General features: G+C 38.9%; 1 protein-coding gene across 1 annotated transcript in view; it reads right to left on the bottom strand.

The window, feature by feature from the left end:
• The window catches only part of plxnd1 (plexin D1), a 72,908-nt gene extending 55,096 nt beyond the window's left edge, over positions 1-17,812 (bottom strand). Inside the window, exons 1-5 of the mRNA XM_051902382.1 lie at positions 16,195-17,812; positions 12,883-13,059; positions 4,745-4,876; positions 2,794-2,894; positions 462-591 (exon numbers count right to left, since the gene is read on the bottom strand). Of these exons, the coding sequence (XP_051758342.1) occupies positions 462-591; positions 2,794-2,894; positions 4,745-4,876; positions 12,883-13,059; positions 16,195-17,403 (1,749 nt within the window). The 5' untranslated portion in view covers positions 17,404-17,812. The remainder of the gene's footprint in view (positions 1-461; positions 592-2,793; positions 2,895-4,744; positions 4,877-12,882; positions 13,060-16,194) is intronic.
• Between the last annotated feature and the right edge of the window lie 5,836 nt (positions 17,813-23,648).

Below are 23,648 nucleotides of genomic sequence, written 5' to 3'. Positions count from 1 at the left end.
TTTCATTCTAAAAGTTGTAACTTCTTCCTGAGTCTCTCCATCAGTGTCGACTCCGGTTTGAACAATGTAAGGCTGAACACCGTTACTGACAATCCTCATTTTGGCTGCGTGAGATTCTCCAGCTTTGTTGTTGTTGAGCAACCGAAGCATGAGCTGTTAAAGCTCCGCCCTCTTCTGGAAAGGGGGCCGGGAGCAGCAGCTCATTTGCATTTAAAGGGACACACACAAAACAGTGTGTTTTTGCTCACACCCAAATAGGGGCAAATTTGACAAGCTATAATAAATGATCTGTGAGGTATTTTTAGCTGAAACTTCACAGACACATTCTGGGCATTATAGGTCCCCTTTAACGCTGAAACAGGGAACATTGTAGAAAACTAGAATCTACCTGATTTCATAGAGCTGGTACTGAGACCCTCTAGTTTAGTGCATTTGTTTGAGTGTGTGTTAATGTAGAATACCCTCATGTGTGCGGAGCGGCTGATCTCGGAGGGGGTGACGGTCATGGACGGACACTGCTGGACGCCATCAGTGCTGCTGATCCACGAGCGGCTCAGATTCCCACTGGAGCAGTCCTTCTGAATCGAACACCTGCAGCGCACATAAAGGGAAACTCACCGTAATAAGCCTTTGCATTAACTTCTAAATCTAATTATAAAATTATGTTTTTACTCCAATTCGTTCTTGAAATACAATCATTTACACAGTGGCTGTGTAATCAAGACATCACAATCAATAGAAGTAAAATATAATGAATATATAAGCTAATATAGTGCATGTATTTAGCAAAGGAGTTCATTTCTCTGGCGAACTAACAAGCTGTAGACTCGCCTTGAGGTAAATACTACGTGACACAGTGTTTACAAGCTGTTTTATTGACGTCTTTCCACCGTTGAAACACTGATTGAGCAATTACGCAAGATATTATATGTTTCAGTAAGTTGTACTGTATCTTTCAACATACCTTCAGATGTTCATTCATGTTTATTCTTTAACTATAGTATTAAAGAGGAAGAGATGATCGCGTTCACTTACGCTCCACGCTGCCATTTGAAATGAGGCGCCTATACAGTGATCTGTCACGCCACATTAAAGAGCATCAAAACGGCATTTTTTGTTTGAATTTTGTCACTTTGTTTCTTATCGAAAGTAACAAAACGTGGAGCTTATTGCGATTACTGGTGGTTAATGGTGGTTAGGCTACAACGCTGTATTCGTTGTGTAGATCCAATGGGCCAGGGCTGGGCGGGGCAGCAGGGGACGGGGCACTTTCGGTACACCACAAGAGTATTGCTGTTCATACTTTGGGTGGTGTATTGCAGTTTTTTGGTTCGGTTTGAATATCGTTAAATCTTTAGTTAACAATAATGAAAAAAAAATGTTTGATAAGCATATGAAGCTGCTTGAGCCAAAGATTTAATACTCTGTCTGTAATTATAATCCATAAATCATAAATAGCAATGGCAAGGTCATGGTTCGATATCCACAGAAAGCATGAACAGATATAAACACACTTTGGATAAAAGCATCTACCAAATTCATAAATGTAAATGTAATTAAATAAACTTTTTTTTGTCAAGTGGGCTTGTAATGAACAGCCCTTTTGATCCCAGTAATAAGTCCATTAATCTAAAGACCCACTGAATGAACATAAAACAGCATTAACTGAATTCATTGTGCTCAGAAAATGTAATTCATAAACGTGTGTGGACTATAAGGGAGTAAAAAGTCTAAACATCAGGGACGTCTCTTTAGTTTGCTGTAATGAGCAATAAAATACAGAGCTGAGAGCAAGAACCTCATCTGGAGAAAAGACAGAGATGTTCTGAAGGTAAGATATAAGAGCAGGTTAGAGGGACTGTGATGAATTTAGAGAAACGTGCAGATAAAACGTTTAGTCTGACCAGTTACGTTTGGTTTTTTAAATGGATGTACTGAACACACACACACACACTCGCTCACACACACTCACCCACTCACACACACTCACACACACACAGGATGAAAAGACTCTCAGTGCAGTTTGACATTTTCCCTCTGAAAGAGCTTCTATCATGAGAACAATCATCATGAGTTGGATAAATGTTAAAGATGAGTGAAGCACAGAATAGCTGCACTCCTTCACCCAGTGACGTCTGCTTCAAATTCCAAGCATTCAGGAAAACCCTTGAATAAAGATAAACTCTACAGGAAATCCAGCCCAAAACATCTGAAATCTCATTCAAACACGCAGTTTGACAAATTCCACACGTGTATTTTTGTCACTAAATATCAAAGGGTTCGTTCTCCAAAGCCCTGAGACTCTTTCTGCTGTGAAACTCAAAAGAAAATCTGCGAACACTTCATGCGAACTTACTGTAAGTAACTTTGCAACTACATGTCAACTTATTCTAATAACCCAAACCCTTAAAGTCAACCAATACTCAACTAATACTCTAACGAGAGTTAGTTGAAATGTAGGTGCAACGTTATGTATAGTCAACAGAATGTCTAAAGGAGACCATCACAATAAAGTGCAACTGAAAAAACTGTTTTTTCCCCACACAAAGACAGTGAATGGAGACGGATGCTTGCAAGCTCTAAAATGATGAAAAATGTAGTTCATATGGCTCATGAGTTACATTTCAAGCCATTGATTGTGTTTTTGTCAATTAAGACGTGATCCTGGAAAATCATCATCAACATTCCTATCAAACATTCAGATTTTGGAGTTCAAGCGCCTTTCATTTCTCCCTGATTTCAGAGTAAATGAAGAGAGAATGAGACAAGCGCTGAAGTTTAGTGCAGGTTTACCTTTTCTCTAGTGTACACCAGCCGCAGTAGGCATCACTGGCGCTCAAACATTCCCTGCAGGAGTTGTACTGACCACACGCCGCCACACCAACACGCAGGAGCTGCACAAATAAACACACAAATCACACACATGCGTACTAACACCACACACAAGATGTGAGCGAACACTTGAGTATCAAACTAACATTCAGTCATATGTTCAGTTTCACAGCCTCCATCAATGATTATTCACACAACACTCTCTCATCACCTCTCCCAGAAATAGACTTGATGTCTGAATGCGATTAAGACAGTGTGTGCATGCTAAATGCAGCTCCATTTTAATCAAATACATATGGAAGCTTGTTTCCGCCACAGAATAAAACCATTTCAAAGATAATTGCGACTTTTTATCTCACAATTACAAAAAAAGTCAGAATTGTGAGAAAAAAAAGTCAGAACTGCAAGGAGAAAAAAAAATGAATTGCGAGAAATAGTCAGAATTGCGAGATATAAATTTGCAATTGCAAGATAAAAAGTCAGAATTGCAAGAAAAAAGTCAGAATTGTGAGATATAAACTCGAAATTGCGAGAAAAGAAGTCCGAATTGTGAGAAAAAAGTCTGAATTGCGAGAAATAGTCAGAATCGCAAGATATAAATTCACAATTGCGAGAAAAAAGTCTGAATTGCGAAAAAATAATCAAAATTGTGAGATATAAATGTGCAATTGTGAGAAAAAGTCAGAATTGTGAGGAAAAAAAGCCAGAATTGCGAAAAAAAGTCAGAATTGCGAGAAATAGTCGGAATCGCGAGATATAAATTCACAATTGCGAGGAAAAAAGCCAGAATTGTGAGAAAGTCAGAATTGCAAGAAAAAGGTCAGAATTCTGAGATATAAACTCGCAACTACGAGAGAAAAGTCAGAATTGCAAGATATAAATTCGCAATTGCAAGAAAAAAAGTCAGAATTGTGAGATAAAAAGTCAGAATTGCGAGATATAAATTTGAAATTTTGAGAAAAAAGTCAGAATTTTGAGATAAAATTTTGCAATTACCTTTTTTATTTTTTATTCATTGGCAGAAACAAGCTTCCATAAATATATGACACAAATGGCTTAAAATATCTTTGAAATATAATGATCTTTATAATAAGGTCTCATTTGTTAACATTAGTTAATGCATTAACTAACACAAACTATGAATGAGCAATACATTTGTTCAAGTATTTATTAACCTTTGTTAGTTAATAGCTGTTAATTGTTTGTTCATGTTAGTTCATGATGCATTAACTAATGAACACAACTTTGGATTTTAAAAATGTATTAGTAAATGTTGAAATTAACATCAGCTAAGTTTAATAAATGCTGTAGAAGTATTGTTTATCTTTAGATCATGTTCACAAATGAAACCTTATTGTAAAGTGATGAGCAATAATTTTGTGATAAGGTCAGCATTGCTCACACACACTTTCAACAGATTTAAGCTGATATCAGTCATTGAGTTTGAGGATGTGCTTAAGACACTTAAAGCCCCGATATACTTCAAGTGAAATCGAAGAACGAACTGCTGTGACAAACAAAGTTTGTTTTGAGCTCATTTCAGGAGTTCGAAACAGCTTGTCAAAGTGATCTTTCGCTCCGGCAGTTAAACACCTTCTCACTCCCATTGGTCCGTAGTGATAATGTAATAGGTCTGAGGCTCCGCCTTCTTTAAGGTGTAAATCTCCGGTTCATTTCTTCTGTTCAGCCGGTCGAGGTCAGACACAAGTGAAAACATGAACACACTGGAGAGACGCTTTATAGTAGAAACTGAAGCTGTAACTCTAACTTAAAGTAACAGTATATCAATGCAAAGGTGTTTCAAACTTCTAAGGGAAGGGAAGGACGAAACAGAACGTTGCGGTGAGTATATCAGGGCCTTAAATCAAAAGTATGTAGTGTATGATATGTATAAAGTTTGATTTGTACTCACATGGTGTGCTGTCATGAGATACAGGTAGTTGTTGTCGCTGGGGTCGAAGGTCATGATGTGGTGAACTGGTTCATTAGCATGGAGTTTCAGTGACCACAGTTTCGCCACAGACAGGTTCGCCAGCAGAGACAGCTGATGAAGAAACACAAGCGTTTAACACACACACCTCAGCATACAACATCTACTGTGAACCGTGTCTGGATCTGCCAATATGTACAATCAGAATACACTTCAGGAGATAATGTATCCCACAATGCAACACACTCAACTTGACCTTCCATTTCCAATGAGTTTAATCTTTTTCTTGACTCATTTGGACTGCTAAGAGTTACAACTGCATTACAACATTACTCTGATTGAATTAAAAGTGATTAAATAAAAAAGTAGCTTTATTTCCAAGATGATAACTGGACAGCACTCACTGAATGATGAGGTCATTCTCCTCATATGTAAGTCGCTTCAGATAAAAACGTCTGTTAAATGATTAAATGTAAATTTAAGCACAACATTGGAAAGTTTCCCTTACAAAAAAGAAGTATACATCAAGTTCATTTCATGAAGTATACTTATGTAATGTTCAAGTATATTTTAAGTATATTTTATGTAGTAAGTATACTAATATCAATGTACTAGTAATAAACTTTTAAGTACTATTTCAATACTGCTTGAGACTAAATTGGCCCACTTTTCAGTACATAAAAGTGTATGTTTAAGTGTACTATAAGTGTAAAAGTAGTAAATTTAAAGTACACAACTAGTTCACAACCACATTTCTCATTTGTACTGCATCTGTAGTACAAGTGAACTTATAAGTATACTAGTAGTTTACTATTTTAATACTTGTAGCACATTTTTGTTTATGAAGTACACTTTGAAGTATACTCTCAGTAAACTACTAGTTTAGTAGTTTTATACTGCAAATACTTGTAAGTTGAACATAACATCATACTTGCACTTTACTATTTAGACTATATATTATTTTTGCACTTTAAGTATACTACTATGTCCCTTTTTAGGTATTTTTTATACTTGAAATATACCTTTAACTGTACTTTAATTTTCCATTTTACAAACATTTTATTCTAGCTTCATGCATACTTTTTTTTCAATACATGAATGTGGGTAAGTTTCATAAAAAAAAATCAACATTGTAAACAAAAATCTAAGAAACATTGCATTGTTGTCAAAGACTACGACAGATCCAGATGGGATTCAGAACAATGATCAAAACACAGATGGAGTAGATCGAGTCCATCGAGTCCACCAAAGCTTCACAGTCGTTTCCTCTTCATGGGTTCATCATTTCATTCAGTAACATTAGACAGTTTTTATGATGTTTAATGTTTGATGATTGCATTATTTTACATTTGTGTAAGCAATCTTCTATCACTTGTTTCTGCTTCTTCACCTGTTTTGATATGGAGATTCTGTACTAGAAGAAGCGTAATAGCGCCCCCTACTGTATAACAGTGAAAACATGCCAAGCCAAGTATACTTAGAATAATTAATTACTTTTAAGTATATCTCGATCAATGATTGAGTACATGTATAATCCAAATATGCTTAGACTTTTCTGTCAAGTATACTTAAGTGCAATTTAAGTAGGCCTATATTTACATAAAAAGTAGACTGAATGTATACTTTCTTATTTTTAGTTTAAAAGAAGTATACTAATAACACCCTTGAATAAACTTATTTTTCATAAGGGTTATCATGATTTCATACTGTACTGTGCACTATACAGTCATCTTGTGTTCCCTTTTCTATTTAAAACCAGGCTATCTTCTCTGAATGCTTCTCGACGGCACCTAGTTTAAATAAAACACCGGCAGATGAGAGGAAGAGCATGATAATGATATGATATCATAATGCACCATAATTATCATCCTCTGAATGTTGAGAAAAGAGCATGAAGACATTCGGTGGGTGTGAAACATTCGTCATCTCAAATCTGACATGCCAAAATCAACCTTCAGAGACAAAGTGCTAATTGCAAATGTAGACAAGTTTCAGCAGTTCAGACACACACACACACACACACACACACACACACACAACTATGACACAAATTCCACACATTTAAATTATGCTATGCCAGATACAAAGACACAGTTATTAGAGGGGCACACATACACAAAGCAGTGAGAAAAGAGTGTGTTTGTGAGTAAATCTGCTGTATAGATGCATCAACTCACTGAGGCTTTCAAACTGCACGGGCTCCAGGGAAAAGTTCAGAGAGAAATTTTAAAGAGGAACTATTATGCCCCTTTTCACAAGATGTAATATAAGTCTCTGGTGTCCCCAGAATGTGTCTGTGAAGTTTCAGCTAAAAATACCCCACATATAATTTATTATAGCTTGTCAAATTTGCCCCTATTTGGGTGTGAGCAAAAACACGCCGTTTTTGTGTGTGTCCCTTTAAATGCAAATGAGCTGCTGCTCCCGGCCCCCTTTCCAGAAGAGGGCGGAGCATTAACAGCTTGCGCTTCAGTTGCTCAACAACAACAAAGCTGGAGAATCTCACGCAGCCAAAATGAGGATTGTCAGTAACGGTGTTCAGCCTTACATTGTTCAAACCGGAGTCGACACTGATGGAGAGACTCAGGAAGAAGTTACAACTTTTAGAAGGAAACTGGACGTTTTTGAATGGTTAGTGGATAAATTTATGTAGTTGCTGTGGAGTTGATTCAACTCATCCACTAGCATGTGCCGTCATGTTAATCTTTTGTGCAAAACCCGTATGGACGCCCACTATACAGTGTACCTGTTTGCCAAACAGAGCCATACACACCAGGCTAACGTTTATGATTGCTATCAAATGCTGTGAATGGTCTAATATTTTTTCCAATATATTGCTCGGACAGAAACGCTCCTTTTTTAGCAATCGAGCTTGCCAGGGTCAACTTGCAGCCAACGACAGAACACTTAGCATGTTTTGCTCGAACTTTTACCATGGTGTTAGAACTGGTACACCATTTTTGCTTGTGAAAACAAAATGGCGGTGCCGTGGGTGGAAACATGCAGATTAAGGGGCGGTAATTTGATAATAAGATCCCCTTACTACGTCACAAAGAGAGTGAAATCTGAGCGGCTCATTTTTTCACGTTTGCAGAGAAAGGCCTAACAAAACAAAGTTACTGGGTTCTCCTTTTTCATGTTTTCTGGGTTGGTAGATGCACCGGGGACCCAATTATAGCACTTAAACATGGAAAAAGTCAGATTTTCATGATATGTCCCCTTTAAAAATTCATGCAAATAAATGAATAAAAACAAATTATTATAACATATACATACTATTTAATTCTGTTTGTTTTTTTTTGTTTTTTTTACAAACTGGTCTGTAATCTTGAGATTAATGACAGTTACTTTGTTATATATTATGTTTCTCTTCAGGTTTATACATTTACAGTACACTAATGGAAGGAAATATATGTAGGTCCGTGGCATCAAGTGAAAGCCTCTGGGGCCCGTACCATGATGCTAGTTAAACAAACTCAGGGTTATGGGGTCAGTTTTGAGTTGACAAAACCAAACCAACCCAATCAGGCTTTAGTGGTACCATGATGCCAATCCGTGAAAAGAGTGTGTCTTCATCTGTCGACTCAGGCTTTGATCCAGAGTTCATGGAGCGTGTGCACATGAAAGTGTGACATCAGTAGCCAACAGAGGAGTGTGTCTGTCACCAGAACATCAGAGAAACCATTGTGTGTGTGTGTGTGTGTGTGTGTGTGTGTGTGTCCTAAAGCAAAGCTTACTTTATTCTGTACAGTGCAGATGCCTGCGAGCATTAATGTGAGTGTTAGTATTGTATATGTGAGCAGATGTACAGACAGACAGACAGATAAGCAGAGGTTGAGCTCTAACTGAATTAGCCTTTACTAACACAGATCCTCAAATAAGCTTATCTCACCACACAAATCACATTACACACACTCCTGAGACCATCAGCGGCATCATGACACCACCCACAGGACACACACACACTCACTAACATCACTGACATCACAAGCTCATTAACATATCCCCGCCCCTATTCACACATCAACACCTCTTCACTGAAGCTGACCCATCATGATGAATTACCACTTGAAAAACAGCATTATGTGGAGATTAGCCAATCATAACAGTGCTCAATTACATACAACAGTCTTAAAGGTACAGTAGCTCCTGTTTAAAGTCGGCATGAAAGGGAAGTTGCGCTAGACGTCTTTTCTTCCCTATTGTGCCGTATAAACGTCTTCTGGAACAAGAACAAATGTAGGATGTAGGGCAGGGCTTGATTTTGTCTGTGGGGAATTGATTGGATAGCTGGATGGTTGTGGTTTGCTATTGGTGGATCTCATGTGAGTGACAGGTTGTCAACCTGATCATGAAAAACTTTTTGGAACTTGCTGGAATGTAAATAAAATGTAGAATACAAGCACTTCAAACACTCGCACTCATACACCCACCGCCGTCAGCAGATTAAAGCTTAATAAATGATGCATTAAGAGTTAATTACAGGGAATCTATGACAAGATGGTGTAGTGGTAAAGCTTTTGTTCAGAGTGCAAGACGAACTGTGTTCAAATCCACACCTTACATAACAGAAAAATGACAACAATCGACAAACTGAGAAACAGAAAAGACTGCCAGAAAACATATTATCAAAAGTACCGTGATGTATCTTGGCATTTTGAAAGAGAATCTTAAGAAACATCAGCTGTGTAGATTTAATCTAGATGTCTGAGATTACGCTCTCTCTCAAACACACACGTATGAGCAGAGCCTCCGAAACAAGCCATTACATCTGAGCAGACGTCGTCCTTGTGTCTTGGCAGCGAAACAAAAAGCCTTTTCTGACTCTTTACAACAGACTCCCTGCAGCTAGATATTCCTTATCTGTGTGAATGAAACACTCAATAATAGCACTGCTCACAAAGAGCTCACCGACTGCAGGCCACAGACCAGCCCTTCATCATCTCCAGACTTCAAATAACTTACTAAATGTGACTCTGAGTAACTGTGACACACCTTCCTGGAATCTGGCCCTAATTACGGCTCTTTTGTTCGGAGGTTTTGCAGCTCGCAGATGTTTTCTAAGGCAGCAGCACATGAATAATCGTCGCTTTGGGTTAGTGTGAGTAGGTGTGTGGCTCGGGTTTTGCTTACATTTTTGAGAAGCGAATGTGAAGGACGGTAAAACCTGAATTCACCTTAATTGTGAAGAGTCCCGGCTTCATAAACATGATAAAGGATGTTTTATTTATGTTTTAATGTGCCATTATCATGCTATATGGGTTCCTAATGTTGTTTGTTGACTCCTAATGGAGTCTCCTAAAATAGGTTTACATGCATCCAAGTTCAAACAACACTTTCATTTTCTCATAATATCCACTGCAGCATCAGCTCTTTTTTCTCAGTGTCTGAAACGGTTCATTCAAGGATTCAGTCTCTCTAAACCCTGCCTTTCTGAGAACCTGCTCTGCTCTGATAGACGGCCCAGTCTGTTGTGATTGGTGAGAAACCAAACGCTCATTATCATATCTGAATCTCAGCTCTTGATTCACAGTGATACGAACAGTAACGATGGCGTCGGTTTTATCAAAGTGGATTTGCTTTGGCAGCAGAAAACAGCGTCTTCTCGACATGAACAACACGAACCAAACTCTTTCGGTCTCAGATACAACTACGGTGTTTGAGAAAGAGACGCTGTTCAGCCAATGAAGACCAGAGGCGTCTAATTTGCATTATGCAAATTTGTAACAAACCTATGTAGGTTCAGCGGGAAGTGAGACTGGAATTACTGACGACTCGTTTCAGCAGTTCAGAATCACTTCTTTTTTTTAGGAGATAAAAACTCCATTTATCTGCACTTTGATCTTTAAAACTTTGAAGACGTTTTACATTCACAAACAGCTTTATTACACACTACATGAAAGGGAATATCCCAAAAAGCATAATAGGGGCACTTTAATGAATGTAGAAAGGTTTAACGATAGAGTATTGAAAATACTATTAGTTCAGTACAAAAACTAACAGTCAATGTATAGTCCTCATGGCAGAAAAGCAAACATGTGCATTTGGGTTTATGGGTGTTTTTAAATAGCCAAATCTAAAGAGCAGGTGGTTATGGATGATATAATGGAAATATCTGGGATGCGCCGATATGAAAATTTTGGCCGATACCGATAACCGATAATTCTTTCTATTTGAAAGCCGATAACCGATATATTGGCCGATAAATCTAAATCCAAATTTTTATATAATTTTTGAGAGCCTGATTACAAAAACAACAGTCTCGCCATTAAAAGCCATGTCCCAAACACACAATTATAATGTTCTCATTATAATTTTATGTAGTCTATATGACAGACCTGCGCTGTATGTTGCACTTAACTATATTTTCCTTTTTGAAGTGATTTTAACTATATTTCAAGCAATTCAAAACCATCATGGTGACCAGCGCGCATCTGAAGTGTCTCAGCTGAAGGAAATAATCTGTTATTTATCGGCTTTAATATATCAGCCAAATTTTCTTATTGGGCCGATAATTATAACATTAAAAATGAACATATATCAACCGATACTGATATGATTGCCGATATATTGTGCATCCCTAGGCAATATACAATTTAATGTTGACAAATAAGATGCACACAAAATCGATGAATCGATGAATGAAAATCGACATATCTGAAGACAGAAAATGTCCACTGTCCATTGACTGGTGGTAGATTTTGGAACTGACACTTTCTGTTAATCAACAAATCAAATGTGGTTACCCATGCTTATATATTTTCTATAATATCAAGGTACTTCGATTTATACTATGGAACTTAACCTATTAATTTAACATAGTATTTACATGGTACTAAAAAAAAACATGTCCAAAAACACATTGTAGTACCATAGACTCTAAAAATACAGGTTCTAAAGGTGTTTTTCACAGTGAAACCAACCAAAAAAACTTTCAGGAACAGTTTTACAAGTGTGAAGAACATTTGAATAATCTAAAATCCACTACAAAGAACCTTTTTTTTTGGAATGGAAAGATTTCATGGATGTTAAAGGATCTTCATGGACCACAGATGCAGATAAAGAAGCTTTAAGAGTGTAGGAGAACACTAAACTACACCCCGGAAGAGACTACAGTTCTTCATGTGAGACAAATGACAAAAAACTGACTAGTTCCCTTAAACAGATCCTGGAAAGAGCATGAGTTTCTGCAGTGGGAAAGAGGCTCATGATAGCAGAGCTTTACAACTGACCGTCTGTGTAAAGAAGCACAACAAATACACAGACAAAAGAAGACAGACCCCAGCAGGACCACCCGATCAGACAGGAATGCTTTTAAATGGAGTTTGTGTACAAGGCAAACACTTTTTAAAGAATATGAACAAATATTTGAATGTGTGTGTTTCTATGTGCTGTAACATCACTGAAATCAGTCACAGCTGTGCAATTATTAAATACTGAAACTATTTCGCTGTCTTTATATGGTGTATAAATCAGGGATGGTAGACTAGTCAACTAATCGTGCACCAAAACAAATATTTGATTAGGTCATCACATTTGTTAAGTTTTTATATTTGTCTTAGCTTTAATAATTGATCATATTAAGAAGTTGCAGCACTTTAGACTGTCAGCATTGCAAACTCCCTCCAACAAGTTGCATTTTCGAGCCCTATCTGCTCATGATGAGCCAATCAATTCCTCACAGACAAAATCAAGCCCCGCCCCTCATTTGTTCTCATTCAAGAAGCTGTTTCCATATATGCATCACATTAGGGAAGAGAAGATGATCACAACTTCTGTTTCAACAAGCATTTAAAGCACTGCGGCATCAAAGCACAAATTCACCGCCTTCAACAACAGATACAGACAGTTGTTTGCTTTCATTGTCTCGGTTTTTGCCTATACCATGATATTTTGTGCAAAAAAGGAAAAAAAAGATTACAGATATTGAGTCTGGTTGAATACAGACCGTCAGTGTTATTCAGTGCATTCCTGAACAGCAGCTCAAACAGTTCCCAGGGAATCAAATGAATGCAGTGTAAGCCACTTTAGATAAAGCATCTGTTTTGCACATTTCTAATATATTTATACTCTGCACAATATGTGATATAACGCAGTATTATTGTTGTGTATCATCTCACCTTGCGTAGCCATCCCCTGCTCGTCCCCAGGAACAGCACGGTGCGGCTGTGGACGTTGTCGGCAGCAATAGATCTGAGCCCCTGTGCCTCATAGATGGGTCGGGCCCTCAGGGGCCTCCTCAGAGCCAGCGGGTGCTGGAGATGAGCCGCCCCACAATTCAGCTGCTCCTGCTGGAGCTGGAACAAATAATAACATGATGTGAGTGATAATCGCCTGTGCAAAACTCACGGTTGGAGGCGTTTGCCTGGCTGTCGCTGTGGGATTTAAGGGTCTTCGAAGCGGTTTATTCATGCTGGATGAAGTCAAAAGAGTCTCTGTAATATTATTATACTCAGCTCTACGCTGAAAGAAGTCAAACTGACCGTGCCATTTTTATAAATCAAGGTTTCGTTCAGTTTGTCTCAAAGCAAATAACACTCCCCATAGAAAAAATAAATAGAAATATTTAGCTCAGATAGTATTTTGACTTCATGTTCCTTAACACACTGACTTGCTTTACTGACTGCAGATGTTATTGTGGGTTTTATTATTTTTCTAGTGTTTTTTTGTTGTTAGTACATAGAAAATATGATGCATATTTAAAGGCACACTATGTAATTTTTCGCCACTAGAGGTCGCCTATTCAAAACAAAGGCGTAGCTTGATTGAGCGGGGAATCTTGGGAGACGTCGTCTTCACCTCACAGCCAGTGGAAAATAATCGGGACGGGACTTGGGCAGAAATCATGTTCATGGATGAGATTATTAACGTTACTGTAGTATGCAGCAGAGCAGGGCAAGAGCTGTGGGAGCGGAACGAGGCTGCTGGAGCGATTGCTAATGAGAGAGTCTCGAGAGCAGCAGGACTTTTATTATGCCACAGTCGCCGCTTCCGCTTCTTCCGGTCAAGTGTGTGTGGGGTAAAGCAGCACTCTTTATGATATTAGACACATTAGAATCTGTTGAAAATGATGTTATAATGTTACTTTGAGTGTTCGCTCGGCTCTCTAAAGGCATGGTAAAACATGCAGTCGCGGAAAATCAAGAAAACAAGATTTAAGCAATAAGACTAAACATGTTGAGCTATATAACTATAATTAGTTTTCTGTCTATAAATGTAACCAAACAGTTGTTCCCTTGTCTATTAAAACATGTAATATATTAAAGCATCTTTGGTGTTTCCATGGTTTCTACAAAATAAAATCGAGGATAACGCGGGTATGACGCCCTGGTTAAAATTGCTTATTTCTCTGGATTTAAACATTCTTGGAAACATCTGGGATAAGAACACAAGTCAACAAAATATATAACACTGTTCTAGTGGTTTTTGGATATTTTAATCCAAAAATCTTACATATTGTGCCTTTAAAAAAACATCACAATAAACAATAAGGTCTTTCATTGACTTTAAACATTGACTGACAAAATGTTTTTAGTTTTATCTTACGTGGAAATTCTATTTCGTTTTATAGCAAATTTATCTTTTGTTTATGGTGAAATGAAGCTCTAAATAACCAAAAAAGAAAGTTTTAGTAACATTTTGGCTTATGTCTAAAGAAAATACAGGGTCTTTATAATGAATAATCTCTTTACTATTTGTCTTATATTTTAAGAAATATTTGACCAAACCATAAATATAATTTGAGAAATAACTAATACATTTGGCTGTAACAAAGAGTATTTTTTTTAAAGTTGGTCCTAAGTATAATTTATTTCAGTGTAGATATGGCTCTTTATGATTTTATACCCGTTCATGCTAAATGAAAACCGTGGGTATAGACTGTAATAGTGATGATTTGAGGTGCTCAATGACACGCCAAAACTGATTACTGAAGCTACAGCAACAGCAGCGCCTGCCTTAGCAGACATCACTAACAACACAAGTAATTAGACTAAGAATAATGCAGTGTTAGATGCGTTTGTCCTGAACCTGCTTTAACACACTGATTAATCTATTGTTTAATCAAACGTCTGAAGCTTGAGGTTCCAGTAGAGTTTGTGCGCGAGCAGCGAGAGGTTCACGGCAGGGTGACGGGAACTGAAGCGGGGGAGAGAAAGAATTCAGCGGCCGAGTTTTCTCACGGGTTTCTCCCCCTCAGCGCCGTGACCTCCAGCGCTCCGAGGAGACTGCAATCTATCAGATCCGCCACACACATCAGCGTCACGCTCTCCAAACCAAACACAAGCTTTACCAGCCTTTACCAGCGGTACAGGGCATCATGTGATGTCACTGGGCATGAGCGATGAAAGTCGCGTCAGGAGGGGGCGTGAACCTGGACTTTATGGGAAAGTCTGAGTTACGTAAAAGAGCAAAAACACTGCGCTAAATAAACACCAGGCTGCCATGTGCTTTTTATAAAATGTCATGTTCACCTAATAAAAACAGCATGTTTTCAGAAATGAGCTGCTCCGGAATCTGCTTCATGGTCGACTTTAAATTCACATCAGATTTATATGTATAACATCTGAGATGGATTAACCTAAGTTTTGAGTTCACTGTATATTATGAGGCTGTTCATATGAGACATTCAGTTCTATAACTACATGAACATGACCAAAAGGAAAAGCCACAATAGTCAAAACTGGAATATCTTTTCATTCTGCTCTACACATAATGAAATCATTCAGAAATCAGTTAAAAGTGATTCAAAGTGATTTAACTCTGGCTGCTCTATTTATTTTCAGTTTAATAGTTCATAGATCATAAACTCGTGTACATGTACAATAAGGTGAATGATGCAAAAGTAAGAGTTTTTAGTAGTTTTGATGAAAGCCTCACACTGTTAGCCCTTGAGTTTATTATGATACCCTGCTAAATGTTTAGGAATCAAAACAATAATTCAATTCAACACGATGATTATAGCCTTTTGAACACACTTTGTGTTTAATTTGACAAATGCGGACAGTAATTTAATGACAGAAACCCTCATTAAAACGTAGAATTTAGGTGATTTTCCCAGCAGGGGAAAAAAGCTCCACACAAAAATAGGCTACTATAATTTGATCACATTCACTACGACGTGAAAAACATTTCCCTAATAATGCGACAATTCTTACTGAAACTTCTGACTGACTCACAATATTGAAAAGCCAACAAGTCGTGAAATTTAAAGTCAAATGCACAAGAAAGGAAAGTTTGTTTTATATGCTGTAACTGCTCTTCATATCTAGTCACCTCATACTCGCTGAATACACACGTTTTCTCGTAATATAATTACTTCCTAAAGTATTTTCATAACTTTAAAGCCTTTTTTCATTTACTGTAGGTGATGGTTTCATCACGACTTTTTCAAACATTAACAATAGTGTGAGGAAAAAAGGTGGCGATCTTACCTTGATATTCCCCTTGGCCTCACACTCGGCCCCGGAGCCCTGGATGACGCTGTCCAGCACCTGCACGTCGCTGTTGGGGCCGGTCGAGCAGTTGCGGCGGCCCTGGCGGATCATCTCCTCCACATCCGCCACACGGAACGCGCACACGGCCGACTGCCCGCCCGCCCTGCCGAACACCCCGAACAAATAGGGCTCCGGGGCCGCGGCGCTCTGCACGCTGACCTCCACGGGATAGATGGACAGCAGGCGATTGTAGATATTCCCATTGGATCCGCACTGAATTCCCATCTGGATGTAGGACTCGGTGAGTTTACGGCTCTCCGTGGACTTGCGGGAACCGTCCAGGCAGATGCGCGCAAGGATGCTGTTGGGCTGGCTCTCCTTCAGACCCGTGTTGGCGTCGTTGTTGATGGCGATGTACGAGTAGTTCTTGAGCACGAACGCGTGCACGAAGTTGAGCTTGTTCTTCTGCTTGACTTCTTGCTTGATTTTGAACACGTTGTCTTCGGACGGGTTGATGTCGTAGGTGAAGAGCCGGCCGAGGTCTTTGGTGTTGAGCGAGCGGATGGCGATCTCGGGCGTGTTCTCGAAGCGCAGGTCCTCTTTGCTGTGGTTCTTGGGGAAGAACTCGGTCCCCATGCCCGTGTACGTCGCTCCTACCAGCAGCCGCGGCGCGCCGCCGTGACTCCGGAACACCAGCCCCACGGTGCTCGCGTTCTCGTGGTTGGCGACGATGTTGAGCATGCTCGGGAACACGATGGCCCCGTCCTGCGGGAACTTGACGGCCACCCGGGACACGTCGTCCATGCTGCGCAGCTCGCAGAAGCCCTGGTACACGGACCCGCAGGCCAGCAGCACACCCTGCTCGCGGTCCAGCGCGAGGAGCTTGTTGTGGTTGTCGGTGAGCGTCTTCTTGTGCTCGCACGTCGCCTGCGGCAGCTGCGGCGCGTGGCACAGCGGGTTGTCGCGCACTGGTCCCGTGCGCATCTCCACCTCCCGCGCGAGCGTCGCGTTCAGTTGGTACAGGCTGTTGACCGCGGCCAGGTAAACGCGTCGGGACACCGCGTCCACCACGAAGTTATTGGTGCGGTTGGGAGACGCGAACTCTTGTTGAATCTTGAGCGCGCGCGTTTGGAGAGCCGCTAAAAACACGGCGAAAACCACCGCAAAGAGCCCGAGAGAGGATCTTTCCGCTGTAGAAGGAGGCATTTTTCCTTCTGGCTGGCTTCCGCGGGTTCTGGACGGAGAGGCGCATTGAGCAAGCGGAAAAGAGCGCAACTATCCGGGAGGAAAGACCGTTTCCTGCCGAACGCCTGAACACCGAATGACGTGATGAAGAGTCTCCGCTTCCTTAATAAAGACTCTCGCAGCTCTCCGGCGCTCAACATCTCTCTGGAGAGACCGCAGATCTGTCCTTCTGATAGCTCACTGTGGTAATCAACTGACAACTGTCGTATAATTATTACTATATTCATATTAGCCTGTCATGGCATTTTCAATATATGTTAGAGTGTCCAAAAAAGCTGCTGCGACACTTTTTGTTAGAGTGATTATAAACGGGATTCGAACTTGACAAAGACATCATGAGATGTGAGCCGGGATGGTTTTGCTCACTACTGCCGTACTTCAGTTTGTGTTTTGATTCTAAAAAGTGGTTAATAGTAATAATACACTCTTAAAAATAAATAAGTTTTTTTTAATGGCATCGATGGTTCCACGAAGAACCTTTAACATCCATGGAATCTTTCCATTCCACAAAAGGTTCTTTAGATTATTACAGTTTTTCTCGATTGCTAACGCATTATAACTGATTAATTTGGCACAGATTCCCAAACCAGTTATCAAAACAAAGACACATTTCTCAAAGCTATAAACACTTTCACTTGTTTTCACACACATTCCAATTTTCTTAATGATTTCTGCAAAACTCTACACAAAAATGCCCTTATTTTACAGTGGTTTAAATACAAATACATCGTATAATTACAGTTTTTTTCATCTGCTTATGTAACGGAGGCCAGCTAGTAGTCGCTGTGCGAGTAAACCTCACTCCTCTGATTTCAAGAGGTGCTCTAGCGACGGACGGTACAGGTTGCAGCCTTTAGCCTCCTTGTTAGAGCGTCCGACTCCCACGCCGGAGACTCAGGTTCGAGGTCCGCGCAGGGCGGGTCGAGTAGGACCGGGCTAGAGGGGTTACACTTATACACATTTTCAAAACTTTGCCTCTTTGCAAAATGCCTCACATCTCTTGCAAAATGAAGCACTGCGTTCAAAATATCACAAACACATCTCAAAAGCAAACATTTGTCTTACGTTGCAAACACTTTTGCCATCATATTCTATTTTTGGATATATCATATACACAGTTATTCAAAACCTTTCTTGAGCTCATATGTACATTTCTGTACAAGATTGAAAGTAACTGGCAGAGAGATGCTGAAAAATTCACGGTAAACATGAAGGCAAGATTGAAACCAAACTATTTATTGTTTTACTGTAAGCATTTGTGGTTGTGAATACAGTATTACAGTACGAAAGAAAATAAATACATCAACCGTGTGTAGTTGGACAGAAACAATGGTTGTGTTTGAAAAAGGAAACCAAGATTTTTGTGTTACATAGAGAATTGTGTGTTGTGTTTTGCAAAAAGTGTTTTATGAAACTGAAAACTGAGTTGAAGGCTGAGAATTAGTGTATGGTTTCAGAAACTGTGTGACAAGTAAGGATTTTGTGTGTGAGCAGTTGAAGAAAACTAACTCAAGTGCCTCTATGTAAACTCTAATAGCACACATTTATCCATCAGTAAACACGCAGTAGCGAAACTGATGACACACCAATCAGAATCTCGGGATAATATAAACAGGAGCACATGTGACTGTGCTTTAGAAACTGCATCCTAGAATCATCGACAGGGTTTTATAGTATACAGTATAATTCAGTACACAGTAACAGTACTTATATGAGAGAAATTTCACTATTCTGTGTCCAGTAAACTGTAGCACAAGTTCGTGATTGTCAAAGTTTTGTCAGAAGACCAAGAAACTGCTATAGTATTGTTTTCTGTAATGAAATTTGGCTGAAGGTGCAGAGGATGGCAAATTTCTTTATTTATGTATGACTGTAATTGACAGTATACTGTACTGTGTTTCATATTTAGTTCTTTGGTTTTTGAACTTTTCTTCTCTTGTAAGATCAGCTACTTCATCTACTTTCATCTCCTGTAAGATCACTTTACAGTAGTGAAATGACACTGTAAAATGTTCTTCACACTAAGAAAAAATGGTTCTTTTATGAACTGATCACTGGAAGGTTCTCTGGGGGACCGAAAATGATTCCTCTATGGCATCACTGAGAAAATACCCTTCTGGAAGCTGTATTTTTTAAGAGTTTATGATAAAACAGAAGTTTCAATTTACTCCAAAAGCAGCAGCAGTCACAGAAAAACCCTCTGAACAACTGAAAAAACTGCTTCTGATTCAGTTGTGTGTGTGTGTGTGTGTGTGTGTTTGTGAGTGACTGTATGTTTGTGTGTGAGTGTATGTTTGTGTGACTGTATGTGTGTGTGAGTGTGTGTGTTTGTGTGTGTGTATGTGTGAGTGAGTGTATGTTTGTGTGTGAGTGTGTTTGTGTCCGAGTGTGTGTGTGTGTGTGTGTTTGTGTCCGAGTGTGTGTGTGTGTGTGTGTGTGTGTTTAAGTGTGTGTGTGTGTGTGTGTGTGTGAGAGTGTTTGTCCTGTACAGATGAATTTGTCACAATAAAAGCTCTGTTATTTGATCATAAACGTTTTTCAGACTTAACATAAACCATATTTTATCTTTGTCAAGCGGAGGGAATCTCTAGCTGTATTATAAGTCCATGTCAGTGTTTTTGGCTGCTGAACTTTCACCTGCTGCTCATGTTCTTTATCTTTCCAATTAGTCACGCAGATTGAGCGTGTGATCGAGCCGCTGAAGTGCCTCCATATGGACACGACAGCACTGACCTGCTCCGACAGAGACTTACTAATACATGCTTTCCCCTACAATCAGAATAATTGAGCATGAAAAATGATATCCGTGACATCTCTCTCAGGCCTGTGAGGTTTGAGCACTTTCAGACTGCATTTGAAATTATTACATATGTTTTCTACAGAGAAGTGGTTTTTACTAAGTTTTTTTGGCAAATTAGGCTTGGATTTTTATCATACATAAACATAAACAGAATACATAATTACCACTAACAGAATGATGTGTAAAAACTTTTGCAAATAATAAGTGATAATAGCACATACTGTATATGTTAACAGTTGTAAATAGTAAAGATGTTTACAGTGAAATAATGATGTGCACGGATAAATCATTTATAATAAACACTGCAATATTCCATAGAAAAGTAAGAATTGTCCATTTTTATTTCATGGTGACTTTAATAGTTTGGGGATTTAAAAATCATGTAATGGTGATTGTGCTCACAAACTGAAATTTGTCAGTTAATCACAACTAGAAAAAAATCACTATTACAATATACCTTTAGCATTGTAGAATATGATCAATTTTTTATGGCTAAAAATCACTATTTTAAAATTCAATGAGATATTGATGATTTGCCATGACCGTCAGGAACTGAATTACTAAAACTCGTTCAAGGTAGTAGTTCTTGTAAATGTCTTTGCTGCAGTATTTACTGTTTTACAGCAGATGCAGCTTCATTCACGTGATGTTCAAATGCTCAGGAATTGTTAAAGCAACTTTGAATCAAACCCCAGAGAGTGTCTAAAAGTGTTTGAGACGGAGAAACCCAGTTGTGCTGTAAAGGAAGAGGGAAACAATGCTCGAGCAGACACAAAGCCCAGAATCCTCCTCTTCCCTCCGGCGCCGCAGCTGCTCCGCACCGCTCACGATCTGTTTCCGCTCAGATAACGCGCCGCCGTCACGTGACACACATTAAGGCACGCGCTGACACAGTGTAAAATACCAAAATACCACCATTAATAAAACTAAGACACCAGATACATGAACTCAGTGTAGCAGAATTTGCAGTGTGCATATTATACCTATAGGCTACAACTGACTGAGAGCAATGGAAAAAAATCAATAATAAAAAAAAAAGTTTTTGACATATAGTACATTTGTAATAAGTGGAAAATTGGGTAACACTTTATTTTAGGGTCCAATTCTCACTATTAACTAGCTTTATTAGCATGCATATTACTAGAATATTGGCTGTTAATGCCTTATTCTGCATGATCATATTCTACATCCCTTATTACTACCCAATGCCTAAACTTAACAACTACCTTACTAACTATTAATAAGCAGTAAATTAGGAGTTAATTGAGGCAAAAGTTGTAGTTAACAGTGAATACGTGTTCCCTATACTGAAGTGTTACCGAAAATTGTTGTCATATTTTGTCAATGTACAGTACAGTGCGACACGAAGCCTGTATGCGGCAGATTTTCATGTTTAATCTGATATAAAACATTTGCATAACAGATATTGAAGAGGGCAAACCATAAAGCAGGCGAAGCTGTAACACTTCTGTCCCAGTGAAGAGTGCAAACACTGACAGAGTTCATCAAGATTCACACAAGAACTTCTGTTTGTTAGTTCATCTGGACAGAGTCTGATAGCGCCACCTGCTGGAGAACAAGCCGAAGTACATAGAGTTTATACCGGTTCATACCTTAAAGACTTCATATTGTACATTTTAATTTTAGAAACAGTGCTAATAGGTATAGGTTAGATGCCAAATATATTATATATTCTTTTAAGCTTAATTTATGATTCTGGATAATCTGGATATTTTTGTTTTTTAAATACAGATCACGGTTCTCCCTGATTCTGAAAACAAAACAATGGACAATTAAACAAAATAACGTGATTTAGGCCTACTTAAAGTTCTGACAAAATGTTCTATTTATTTCAAGTTATAAATGAGTATATTTATAAATGTCTACAATGTTATAAAAATATTTATTATTTTAAATAAATTCATTGTGTAAAAAAACAAAAAAACATTTATGAAATTAATGAATGAAGACTTGTTTGGTCCAGAGTTTATGAACTATCTCTATCAAATACATTTTTAAAGTCACTGGTCGCCACCTACTGGCATAACAATGTAATACAATCTTTATTTGAAGCCTAACATTAGTTTCAAGGTCATTTACTCATTTTGATCGCTGCTGCAAAATCAGTGTTTAAATCTGGTCAGGGTCTGCTAAAATTTGTTTTGATGTGCATCATTGTTGTGAGGTGGTTATTAACCTCACATTATTATGTTTCTTGGGTCTGCAAGCAAACAAACCAGCGCGCCTTTATTTCTTGCTTAGGGACGGTTGTGCTGAAGTAAGCCAGAAATGGGCAGGTGCTGCTCAATTCGCCTATATTTAATATTCATATTGACTCATGAGTTGAGTATGTTCGCTAAATCTGCACAGATTACATAAACTTCGCCAGCAAATGGAGTGAACATATTTGTGAAACATTACCTGCCAAATTGCCTAGTAATTTGACATCGTTACCCTCCACAGTTGATTTTTACCCACATTTGGCAGGTGGAAATAAGGCTAATAATGTTAAAATCAAAACAAGTCAGCCATTCTTACGTTAAAGGTGCAATGTGTAAAATTTGGAAGGATCTATTGACAAAAACTCAATATAACATAACTATGTTTTCAGTGGTACAGACCTTGCATAATGAACCGTTAGGTTTTTATTACTTTAGAATGAGCCATTTCTATCATGATTCTACAGTAGCCCTGTGTTGTTCTTCTTCTAAATCGTTGGTGTTTTTAGAGGCAGCTTGCATCGTCACTACGTTGAATACGCTTTAACTGGACTAACAAGCGGACCAATCGCATCGCAGCATCTCAAACGTTGGTTTGGTGGCTTCTGAAACACCTGAGTCAATGTCTGACATCAGAATGATTTTGGGCAGTTGTGGTGTAATGGTACAAGTTGGACTTGTAACTTGAAGGTCGTGGGTTTGAGTCTCAGTACTGGCAGGAAATGTAGGTGGGGGAGTGAATGAACAGCGCTCTCTTCCACTCTCATTACCCACAAGGCACCTAACCCCCAGTCGCTCCCGGGGTGCCGGAGCAAAAGCGGCTACACACTGCTCCGGGTGTGTGTTCACTACTCACTGCTGTGTGTGTGTGCTTGGATGAGTGAAATGCAGAGCACAAATTCCGAGTATTGTGTTTGCTCTGCCGCTCTGAGACTCAACTCATTTATGATGGAGGAAAAAAAAAAGCAACTTCCATTTTTATCACTGATATTTTGTGCCAATTTGGAAGCTTGTTTCCGCCACTGAATAAAAATGAAAAAGGTAATTGCAATTCTTTCTTTTCTCTCACAAATGCAAGTTTATATCTTGCAAATCCGTGGCGGAAACAAGCTTCCATAGCCAATTTTCCAGGAAGTGATGTTTTTTTTTCTCTTGAACACATGGGATGGAAATGCTGCTTTACTCGC

The sequence above is a fragment of the Ctenopharyngodon idella genome, chromosome 8 (assembly GCF_019924925.1).
Source record: "Ctenopharyngodon idella isolate HZGC_01 chromosome 8, HZGC01, whole genome shotgun sequence".
NCBI classification, from domain to species: domain Eukaryota; kingdom Metazoa; phylum Chordata; class Actinopteri; order Cypriniformes; family Xenocyprididae; genus Ctenopharyngodon; species Ctenopharyngodon idella.
The sequence above is the reverse complement of the archived record's forward strand: the minus strand, read 5'-3'. Positions and strand labels throughout refer to the sequence as shown.